This window comes from Rhea pennata, chromosome 9 (genome assembly GCF_028389875.1).
Source record: "Rhea pennata isolate bPtePen1 chromosome 9, bPtePen1.pri, whole genome shotgun sequence".
NCBI classification, from domain to species: Eukaryota; Metazoa; Chordata; class Aves; order Rheiformes; family Rheidae; genus Rhea; species Rhea pennata.
The window spans coordinates 11,618,364-11,629,497 of NC_084671.1; the positions used below are offsets into that span (position 1 = coordinate 11,618,364).

At 57.1% G+C, this 11,134-nt stretch overlaps 1 protein-coding gene across 3 annotated transcripts; it reads right to left on the reverse strand.

The window, feature by feature from the left end:
* Nucleotides 1-200: 200 nt before the first annotated feature.
* Nucleotides 201-10,279, reverse strand: PTMA (prothymosin alpha). Of its 3 annotated transcripts, none has more exons than XM_062582951.1 (5): nucleotides 10,130-10,279; nucleotides 5,591-5,662; nucleotides 4,817-4,907; nucleotides 1,895-1,968; nucleotides 201-1,100 (listed from the first exon to the last, which is right to left on the reverse strand). In XM_062582951.1, the coding sequence occupies exons 1-5, from the start codon at nucleotides 10,172-10,174 to the stop codon at nucleotides 1,053-1,055; spliced, it is 330 nt and encodes a 109-aa protein (XP_062438935.1). In that variant the 5' UTR covers nucleotides 10,175-10,279; the 3' UTR covers nucleotides 201-1,052. The 3 variants fall into 3 exon arrangements, with proteins under 3 accessions (XP_062438935.1, XP_062438933.1, XP_062438934.1); XM_062582949.1 differs by having other exon boundaries at nucleotides 4,811-4,907; XM_062582950.1 differs by having other exon boundaries at nucleotides 4,811-4,904; nucleotides 10,130-10,278.
* Between the last annotated feature and the right edge of the window lie 855 nt (nucleotides 10,280-11,134).

Consider the following 11,134-nt stretch of genomic DNA (forward strand, 5'->3'; position numbering starts at 1 on the left):
GATGGTAGAGCGTGCGCTACAAACAGCTGGGATCGAGGTCCCCAGACTCCCAGTTAATGGCTCCTGCCCCCCTTTCCCCTCTCTCAAACTCTCTTTCCTGCCCAAATCCAAACCAAAGAAAGAAAGAAGAGAAAGGAGAAAGAAATAAAAACTAAAACAAATGAAAACTAAAATAAAAAGCAGCAGTTGGGAGGCAGCTCTGTTAGGACAACTCAGCAAAATAAAATTCCGGTTTATTGTTGGACAACATTGTTTCACACATACATCAAACAGGCCAAAAAAAGAAAAAATAAAAATAAACAGCAACTTCATAGACAGAAAAAAAAAGAAAAAAGAAAAAAAAAAAAACTTTTTATCTTTGGCCTTGCCACCTCATACAAACCACAATCTATGGTACAGCTAAAGTACATACACAAAAAAAGTTACTGGAATGCTCGAAATAAGATTGTAATTTTTTTTTTTTTTTGCATTTTTATCTTTTTTTTTTTTTTTTTTTTTTACAAGGTTTTGTTTTATTCTCCTTTGAGATAATGGTTTGGGCCTGGTCACACCACAAGTAAAGTCAGAAATAGGTAACAAGAGAGATATACACTTCAAAGCCCCCCTTTTGGTCAATCCGAGATCACTTAAAAATGGCGGACCTCCTAACAATATGTACAAAAATATAAAATGTAAATAAAAAATACAAACAAATTCTCCTTTAAAGTACTTTTAAGAAAGAAAGCAGGGCCTTGAAGTTTTGGTGCTTGGGTGGGGAGGGGGTCTGTGGGGGAATGGGGGTTTCTCTCCCCGCTAACGGGTGAATCGTTTCATATGTTCATTAAATGGCAGCGCCGCGCTGGGGGGGGGGGGGGGAGAGACAGGGGTCGGGGGGATCACTCTACTTGGTGAGGATGACCACGGCGGAGCAGGGAGGAAGGGGGGTGTGTGTGTATGTGTGGTGGGTGGGAAGGGTTGTGACAGGTGGGAGGGGGATCCCAGGGGTGAAGAGGATGCGCTGGCCTTTTTTGTTTTTTCCTCCTTATTTAAAAAAAATAATAATAATTTGCTGCCTAGTCATCTTCGTCGGTTTTCTGCTTCTTGGGATCGACGTCGTCATCCTAAGGGGAGAGCAAAGCCGTTAGGGAGGGGAGCCAGGGCTGGCTGCTGTGAGGCTGCCCGGGAGGGCCTGGTGAGACCGGATACGCTGCTGGACGGGGTCCCAAGGCAGCCCTGCTTGAGGGGCTTCGGCCAGTACCAACAGGGGCTCAGGCTCCATCACAGGATCCCCCACCCCAGGGGGCTGGGAGTAGTGCCCCCAGGGGAAGGCACTAGCATCCGCAGGTGCGGCCCCAAACATCAGCAAGCCGTGGGATGGGCTCTCCCGGCCTGAGGCCAGCTCCCACAGCCACATCTGGACAGAGACCATGCTGTGTCTCCACCTTCTTCTCCCCATCACCAAACAAGCTGCCTTGGGAGGCACCAGGACACCCATGGGGCTGCTTGACAATCCTGAGGCAGACAGAGAGGCAGAGGCTTCCTGAACACCCCAGGAATCACTGGTGACAATGTCTCTCCCAGTGCAAAAGCCTCTCTCTCATCCAGCTCCAGGGATCCAAGCACCCCTGTACCCTGGCTCACCACGAGGATCCCTGCTCCTAGGCTCCCAGGTTCAGGGCTTGTCCACACCCAGAGCGGACACCTTGCTAACCAGGCCAGGGTATAAATGGAACTGGGCCGCGTCCCTCAGGGCCAGGCCCAGAGAGGTGCGTGGAGCAGGAAGTACGTGGGGAGCGCTTTTGAGCCCCAGAGCCCAGCTTGGCATCTTTGGCCCATCAGCACCTTATCCCACCCGCCCCCCGCCCCCCCCCCCCAAAAAAAAAAACTTTCCTTGGAGTCAGGTGGCTCTGCCTACCTCGTCATCCTCAGCTGCCCGTTTGCCTGTGGCTCCCTCAGCTTCATCATCTTCATCACCATCCTCTTCCTCACCTGCATGGGACAGGGAAAGGGGAGGAACATGAAACCTCCAGGCTACCCTCATGCTAGACTGCAGTGATTACAGAAGCAGATGAGGGCAACAAAACAAAGCAGCCAGACAAGGGCCCCCTCTAAGAGTAATCTGACCCACAGCAGAAAAACTCCAAGTTTCTCTTTATGCTCTCAGAGGGTTTCAGCACCCTGTACCTCTCCTTTGGGTTACAGTCTAGCCCAGCCCCACACTGCAACATCCAGGGTCCCTTTCTCTAAAGCTAGCAGAGTCTCTTATCAGGACTGCAGTTTAAGCCAGAGGTCTTCACTGCATCCTGCAGTTAACCCAATCCCCAGGCAACTGGGGGGACAGTCAAGCGGTTTCCCTTTGATATGGAAAGGAGGATTTAACTCCATCAAGCCTGGCTCATGTCACATTCATGCAACAGACTACAAAGCTTGCGCCTTCACTGAGCACTGAAATCACATTACAAGAAAGCAACAGAAAAAGGAAAAAAAAAATCTTTCTAGTAGCTGCTCTGCCTAACCGCTCCAAATTACTTCTGCTTCCCTTCGCAGCTATTAGTCCATCTTTAATGAGTTAAGAGAGCCAGAACACATTAGTTCTGAGTCAGAACACTTTCTAATTATCAGAACAGCAAACAAATGTTACCAACTTATCTTACAGCAAGAGCGAGCAGGATCAGCAGAGCGCTCTGGGCTTTGACCCACTTTGAGCTCAAATAGGCCAGTGGATCAGAACGACTGAGCATTTCATGTTTGGCCAGTTTTAGGGGTGGGGTTGGGGGATGTCAGGGGCAAGACTGGAGGCCCCAGAGGAACAACTGCTGGGCTGCAAGGAAGTCCCTTGCGTAACAGGAGACCCTGCTAAAACTTACCACGTTAAGGCCGGTAAGCTGGCTTTAAACCACCACCACAATATAGACAGCCGTGGGGGATTAAGGTCAGCCCATCCTCCCTTTGCTTCTCCTCTCCCCAGTGTATACTCAGCCACAACGTGGCCCGTGCCTTGGGAATGGCAAGATTAGCTCCGAGCGATGGATCAACACCCTGCCAGCCATCACATGCACGGGGCTGGCCAGTGGGTCAGGTGACAATGCCAAGCTGATTGGGAGCATTTTTAGTTCTTTGAGCTGCTTTAAGCAAAGCAAATAATGAGATGGGATGGGGAGAAGGGTGAGAAAAATACACCCTCAGCTCCCCTCTGCTGTCAAACCCAGGGCAGGAGTTAGTTCCAGGTGTTGGAAAAAAGCTGGTGCAAGCTGCAATCGCTGTCTTTAAATCTCTCGCCTGCAGTGTTCAGCTTTTCAGGTGCAGCTTGCAGGCACAGATCATCTGGGGTCAGTCAGTACGGACAAACAGGAGTCCACGCAGGATGCTGGGAAGATGAGGCATTTGGGCCTCCGAGCACCATAAACAGCACGCCGAACCGTGCCTGCGCTTTGCAAGCTGGCGACAGGAGGGTTGGCATTGTGGGACGATAGCTCCTTGAGCTTGTCACAGCAGTATCCAAGCAACACTTTCCCCCACACATGCGCGCATGCAGCACGCATGCTGCCCCCCCGCACACATCAAGGGAAACAGAGGCAAATACTTCCTCCCTTCTTTCACCCTGAAAGAAAGCTGAAGGTAGGTGGGTTCAGGACAGCACATGGCAGCAGTGCTCTCTGTCCCCAGGGATTAAAATCCAGACTACGAACGGGGCCACAATTCTCAGTCTTTCTAGTGAACCAGTTCCTATCCGAAGGGCACTGAGGACAGCTGGCTGCCAAGAAAGGAGCACTACAACAAAGGAGATAGGCTTCCCTGCTTACACTCCTTTCTTTCTGTTGGTACAGGTGCTAGTTTAAAGCTCATTAAGTTTCCATCCCTGTCTGCCCCTGCCCCCGTCTCCCAAAACTACTCATAAGGTTAGTAGGTCAGCACTTAACCCAAAATTCACAAGGGATTAACCGAGTAACAGCTAATCAAGGGCCTCAAGTTCATTCAAGTCTAACAAAAATGGTTTTCTCCCAGCCTTAATGGGTGATAAAAATAAACAATGTTACTCATCCAAGCAGATCTCGGGGAAAAAAAAATTACAGTGGGGAGGGTAAGAAGAAAGCAATTCAGCAAGTCACTGCTGGATTTCTAGCCACTGCTGCCAAAACCCACTACCAGGCTGGGTTTAGCTCAAGGAATGGGGGAAGAAGTGGAGATCTGAGACACTCTGGACAAGGAACGCTCAAAACAAGCCCGTCTGATACTGGTTAACAGGCAAGGAAAAGCTGCAGGTTACTGTCTGCTTCCCTACAGCATCCAGCCAGAGAAAGAAGAAAGGCTAGGCAAGCGGTGAGGGGAGCAGATCAGCCCCTCCACAGACTGCTCCTCACCAGCTAATTGAGTGAGGGCCATGACCTGTTCTCATTGCCCCTGGTGGGGCACAGCTGTCCAAAGCCACCTCAGCCCACCAGCTGGGGCTCACAGTCATAGCAGCCGCTGCAATCACAGGAGTCAAGGGTAGGTTTTTACTACTCGCACGGAAAGACTAATGCGCTTATTCAGCGCCGTGGTACAGTGCCGTCTGGCCAGAGGAGGGAGGAAGGAACCTGCCCTTCACCTGCTGGAACGGAGTCAAGGGCTGACTTCACTCCAGAGCGCTGGCGGCCTGAGTAAGCAAGGAAGTACCGCACAAGGCTGCCGAGAGCCACCCCAGAGCAGCCGCGAGGGGGAGATGCTGCTCTCAGCTCTCCTCCGCTTCCCAGGGTCCTGTCAGAGGACTATAGTCCAACACAGGACACTGCTGCGCAGGGGGCAGGATGCTGTTCCACAACTATGGGACAGGGGGAACAAGGAAAGTTACCATCACCCTCTTCTTCCTCGTCCTCTTCCTCACCACCTTCTTCTTCTTCTTCATCTACTTCATTGTCAGCCTCCTGCTCTCCGTTTTCCTCGTTCTCCTTGGCAAGACAAAACATCACTTAAAAAAATGCACTGGAGAAGGGAGAAGGGGGAAGAGATGTTCAGAAGGGCACGTCCCCACCTTTCCTAAAGCAAAGTACCAGCCCACTGGAGCCCCAGGTGTGCAGACAGCTCAGGGATGAAAGATCTAAAGTCTACAGCAATTCAGGGGCTACAGCTTTGAGGCCAAGAAAAAGACTGCAAAGACTCTTGTGACACATTAAATTGCAGTAGAATGAATTTTCCCTGCCAGGTTAAAAATAGGAAACCAACAGATTTACTTACATACAAAGTGTTTCCCTGCTCAACTGATTGTAACATTGTATATCTAGCCTTAAAAAAAAAAAAAAAAAATTTCTCCTCCCCTTCTTTTAATTCCAGTGCCTAGAAAAGAGGTAGCACTGGACACAATCTCACATGGCATCTGGGGAAGGAATCAAGAGATCCAAGTCCAGCCCTGCCTTTCTGTACACATGGAAGTCACCTGCAGGCTTGGTAGCTTCTGTTGAATCTGAAATGCCAAAGGCTCAATGGCTCTGCATGCTGCCGCACTGCCATTTGCAAGGGTCCCCTCCCAGGCAGGGCCAGGAAACAAGCTCACAGGAAGAGCAATAAGAATGGAGAGGAATGAAAAGGTGTCAGAGTAAGGGTTGTCTCTCCCCGTAGATCAAGCAATACTCACAGCATTGCCGTTGGCTGGTGCATCTCTGCCATTTTCTGTCTCTTCAACAACTTCCTTCTTCTCTTTTAGATCCTGGAAGGAGCAGAAAAGCAGAAAGTCACTGGGATTTCAGATGTTTGGATCCGTTCATGCTCCCGGGTTACGGAAGCTGCAGATCAGGTGTGAAATACAGTCCAAGGGAGACCAGGAGCTCATTTCTCTTCACACCTACTTGCTCTGTGATTCGGTCGCCCCAGTCTGGCTCCTCCTTGAGAATGCAAGCGCGCGGGGGCGAATTTCAGTCCAAGTTAGCTTCACCAGAGAGCAGCTATATAAACAGACACTGCTCCATTTCACCTCCGAACTCCCAAACATACAGAGCTGGCTCCCTGCATATGCTCAACAGCAGCAAAGCTGGCTGATTTCCCATTTAGCACAGTCCATGCAAGCTCCTGCAGTGCCACAAAGAGCCATCAGCCCGGGCCAACGTATGGCCTCCACTGCCCGGGGGCTGCAGACATCCACGGCTGCTCAGTGCCTTCGCAGCAGGATCAAATCCCAGGAAATCATTAGCAGAGACTGCAGTCTCTGCCCTGCCTGGAGAAAATCATACGGCAAATATTACACACCGGGTCTTTCTTGTAGCAGCAGAGATGAGACTCCAGGATCCATCTCACAGCTTTAAGTGTAACAGGATGGGGTGGGGGAAGAAGTCTATTTTTACACTGCTCCAAGAGCTGTGCCGGCTAGTTTGGTTCAAATCTCCACCGTGAGCAGAGCAAGATGAGAGCAGGAGCTTATGCATTTTTGCTATTGATCACTGTCAAAATGTCATGCCAAGTCGCTCGGCAAACAAGCTGAGAGGATCCAACTTTATGTTCCCGCATAAAGAACACTTGCATTTAACACTGGCATCTCTGCTTGCATCCTCCTCCCCTTCTGTTCCTCCATCAGCTGGAGCAAGTTCCTTCAACACAAGAAGTATTACCCCGGCCAAGGAAAGCAAAGAGGCCTTTCCCCAGGGCCAGCAGGAACAGACACACAGCCCCGGCTTCAACAGCGACCACAAGGTGTTTAGAAGTTGCTGGCAGCTCCCTACTCTGCTTCACCCCCTCCCTCCTGCGCTTTGTGGCTGCAACAGCCCCCACAGCAAGCGTGTACTTTCACTCTCATTGAGCCAGTGTCACTTCCTCCAGTGAACATCACTGCGTGAAGGCATGGCCCTGGCCCCACTGATACAGCCACCTCTCCATTTTAGGGTAGAAATTCAAATACCCTGCAGACCACTTAGACTAACAGTACAGGCATTTTAGACCACTAGGTTGTTTAAACCACTGAGTTACACAGGCATGGGGAAGAAACAAGACAGGCACACAAACAGACACTGTTACTTGAGGCATCCATGCTGCTGTGAGAGGAGGCTGTCTCTAAAGTAAGCTTTTAGTTATTATACCTGTTGATCAGATCTCGTCTAATCAAATCAACAACCCATGAGCCTGAGTTAACACAAAAACCACACGCTCCCCAGCTTCCACTGCTCACATGAATCCAGAGCATCGCTCCCATGCTGCTCAATTCCATCAGTTTTATGCTGTCACTGACTCCTGCTCCTTAGCCCTCCAGAGGCTGACCACGCGCATCTAACCTCTTGCGCACCACAGCGCAGTTGTGCTCTTTCAACTGGTGCCTCACATTAAGCACTCCAACACAAGGGCAACAGAGCATTTTGTAACTTAAATACAGAACGAACCAAGCAGTCAGAATTTCCATATCTCACTGTCCCTCACAGTTCTTTTCTGAAAGAGCCGTACACAAAACATGGCCAATTGCCCTAGTCAAAAACCAATTCATTCTTGGGTATTTCAGACAGACAAGTCTCCAGTCCTGACCTTTCCTGCCCCACTGAAGATATTCTCAGCTTAATTATCATCAAAATGCCAGGTCAAGAAGTCTGTGCTAGCAGCTGTGCTGCAAAAAAAAAAAAAAAAGGACGACAACTTCTCCTTTTCCCCAGGACCAGTCCAATACAAACAGACAAATGCATATAGCAGCCTCCAAATGAAGAATCCATGTAGCAGGACTGCCTTAGTTCTAGTGCTTTGACAGAGCCTCTAATTATAGGTGTGGCAAGGCTGTTTGTCCATAAAATAGCAATCGTGTTTAGTCATACACCAACTGTCCGGGAAGCTCTACCTTCGGTCCCACTCTGCTCCCAAAGAGCCGGTGCCAACCCTGCAGCCCGTGCAACCACAGCTCCCACATCCCCGATGCTCCTAGGCCCTCCACGGAAGAATGAGCCGCGACAGACGGCAGGATCCCAGCGGCACAGCCCAGGCTGAGCCCGGCGACTGCAGGATGGGCCTCGCCTGATCCACCCTGCTGCCCGGCGTCGACAGGCGCGCTGCAGAGGGCGAAGGGTTCCCGGCACCGATCGCCCCGCACAGCGGGAATCGCCGCGCCACCCGGGGCCGGGGCGCCGGCGCACAGCGCGCCTCCCGCCGGCAGGGGGCTCCCGCGCCCGCGCCGCCACGCGCCCGGCCGCGTTTCAAACCGCGCGCCACTCTCCGCGCCCTCTCATTGGCCGCCCGCCAGCGCGCCGGCTCGGCGCCCCGCGGGCTGCCGGGAAGCGTAGTCCCGCGGCGGCAGCGCGGACTACGGCTCCCAGGGGGCGGCGCGCGGGCGGCGCGGGCACGGCCGCACGTGGTGGGCGCCCCGCTGCACGGCGGCGGCGGCCGGGGGCGGCGCTCAGCGCCGAGCCGCCGCCCGGGACGGGCGGGGCGGGGCGAGACCCCACTCCCCGCCTCCCGGGACGGACGGTGATGAGCCTCCATCCCGCCGGTATCGAGGCGCCGGGGCAGGCCAGGACGAATAGCAACGGCCCTGTGCAAATCGCCCTCTTCGCGAGAGACCGGGATGGGACGGGGGGGTCACCTTGCTACTGGGCACAGCTTCGCCCGCCCCAGAGCACAGGACCCCCGCGGGAGAGCAAACCGGGAAAGAGCACCCTCTCCCCGCGCACACACAAGCTGCAAAGGGCAGCGGAAGGTTAACGGCAAACTTGGCCCCGCTCCCTCCGGAGGAAACAGTGATCGACCCACCCCGCCGCTTCCCCGCTCCAGGAGAGCGAGGAACACCGAGGAGCCGAGGCGCGGGCCCCGGAGCAGAGGCACCGGGGCAAGGGGGGGGGGCCGGCTCCGGGAGCGGGAAACAGAAGTGAAATCGAAATCGCCTAGAAACGGTTTTTCTTCTTTTTTTCCTCTCTCCTTTTTTTCCCCCCAACCCTCCCCCTCAACATTTTCCCTGCCCCCTCCCCCGCCGGAGCGGACATGACCCAGTGCCCGGTGGTGGCCAGGGCAGGCAGCGCGGGGTGGGAAGGCCCCCGGGCACGGCCGCCCCGTCTCCTCGCTTCCCACGCACCCGCCCGGCTCCTCCTGCAACTTTCCCGGCGGCGGCGGGAGGCCCCGGGGCCGCGACGCCGCTGCTCCGTCGGCCCCCGCGGGGAGCGCAGCGCGGCTCGCGGCCCCGGGGCAGCGACTCCCCCGGGGCGACGCGGCCGGGCGCGCTCCGCCGCGACTCGCAGACAAAGGCGGGCGCCCGGAGCCGCACCGGGGCTCCCGGGAGAGCCCTCCCCGCGCCCGCCCGCCGCTGCCCGGCACCGACTCGCCGAGTTATTTCGCTGCCATGAGCTGAGCCCGGGAACGGAGCCCCGGCCCCGCCGCGCCCGCAGCCCCGGGACACTCCGCAGCGGCAACTGCCCCCTCCGGGCAGTTCCGCTACACCCGCCCCCCCTTCCGTGGGGGGGGAGGGGGGAGAGGAGGGGGTAACTCCGCAACACCTACCAGCCCCCCCTTCCTGGGGACGACGACATACAACTCCCCAGCACCAACTGCCTCCCCTTCCTGGGGACGGACGGACGGACCCAACTCTGCAAAACCAACCGCCCCCCCCTTCCTGGGGGGGGCAACTCCGCAACACCAGCCGAGCCAGCCCCTCCGCATGCCCGACACAGCTCCTCCACCCCCCCCCCCCCGGCAGGGACGCCGCCGAACGGGACCCAAGTTTGATGGGGCTGTCAAGCTCTCAGAGCGCATTGAATGAGCGAGCGCCGCCCGGACCGCCGCCATCCCCGCGCCGGTATCGAAGGCTGAGGCACAGCCGTGTCCCCTAACCCCTCCGCGGCGGGACGGCCCCGGAGCCGCCGGCTCTCCCGAGAAGCCGGGGAGGAGCGGGCCGCGGCGGCCGGCGCCGCGGGCTCGCAGCCGCGGCGAAGGCGGTGAGCACGTTTCCCGCACGCTGTAGACAAAGAAACGGCGCAGATAGGCTCCGCGCGGAGAGCCAAGCGGCGGCCCCGCGCCGGTCGTTCCCCCCCCCCCCCCACTCCGCGGGCTTGCAAACTTCAAAGTGTGTGCGCGGGGGAGCGCGGAAAAAAAAAAAAAAAAAAAAGGAAATGCCCAAACCTGCAAAACGCAGGAAAAAAAAAAAAAAAAAGGCGCGGGGTCGCCGCGGAGAGCTGGCCCCGTGGCCCCGACGCCCAGCCGCCCGCCGCGCGGCTCGGCTCACCTTGGTGGAGATCTCGGAGCTGGTGTCCACGGCCGTGTCGGACATGGCGGGGGCGTGCAGGGCGGCGGGGCTGTGGCGGCGCGGGGCGGCGGCGCGGGCAGAACAATGCCAAGATGGCTTTGCGCGAGCCAGTGGGGACTCACGCGGCGCCACGGCCCCTCTTATAGAGCCGGGGGCGGCGCGCGCGCTGCCCCGCGCCGCGCCCATTGGCCGCGCGCGCCGCGGCCGCGCGCGCCCATTGGCCGCGGCGCAAACAATGGGCACGGCCGCTTAAAGCGGCAGGCGCTGCCGCCGCCACTGCGGCGATGAGTTCGCGCCCGGCCTCAGCGCGGCCGCGAGCCGGCGAGGAGGGGTGCGCGGCGGGCGCTCTCCTCCCCTTTTCCCCTCCCTCGCTCTTTCCTCCTCCTCCTCCTCTCCGCCCCGCACGCCCCAGGCCAAATGCAGAGCCCCGCCATGCACTGTGAAGCGGCGGGAGGGAGCAGGCGGCGCTCGGCGCAGCAGCAGCCTCCCCCCCCCCCCCCCCCCCCCACGCGCAGCCCTCGGCGCGGCTGCCAGCACAGCGCCAGCCCGCATGCCTGCGGAGGGGAGGCGTGCGCGCCCGCCCGCGGAAGCCCGGAGTAATAATAATAATTAAAACAAAGCAAAACAAAACAGAAAAGAGCTAATACGGGGGAATCGGCTTCGCCCCCCGCGGCCGGGGGGGGGGGGCTGCTCCCTCCTGCCCTGTGGCGGCACCGCCGCGGCCCCGGGCCCGGAGGACGGCCGTTGGGGGGGGGGGGGGGGAGCACGCGCCCACTGCCCTGCGGCCGCGGTGCTGCCCCCCGCCCGGGCTCCCCGCCCCCGCCCTTGAAACCCCACGCTCGTATCCCCCGCGCAACCTGCGCCCCCGCCCCCCCGCCCCGCGCCACCTATGTTCACCGCCGCGCAAACTTTGCCACAACAACAACCGCCACCGCCGGGCAGGGGGGAGCGTGGGGGAGGGGTGGCGAGCCGTGCCCACCGCGG

What these genes read in the sequence shown, in the direction of transcription:
- PTMA (XM_062582949.1), bottom strand. Translation starts at nt 10,174, where the DNA reads ATGTCCGACACGGCCGTGGACACCAGCTCCGAGATCTCCACCAAG. An exon ending in GCTCCGAGATCTCCACCAAG is followed by an intron (nt 5,663 to 10,129) that starts GTGAGCCGAGCC and finishes TGCTCCTTCCAG; the next exon opens with GATCTAAAAGAGAAGAAGGA. An exon ending in CACCAGCCAACGGCAATGCT is followed by an intron (nt 4,908 to 5,590) that starts GTGAGTATTGCT and finishes TGTCTTGCCAAG; the next exon opens with GAGAACGAGGAAAACGGAGA.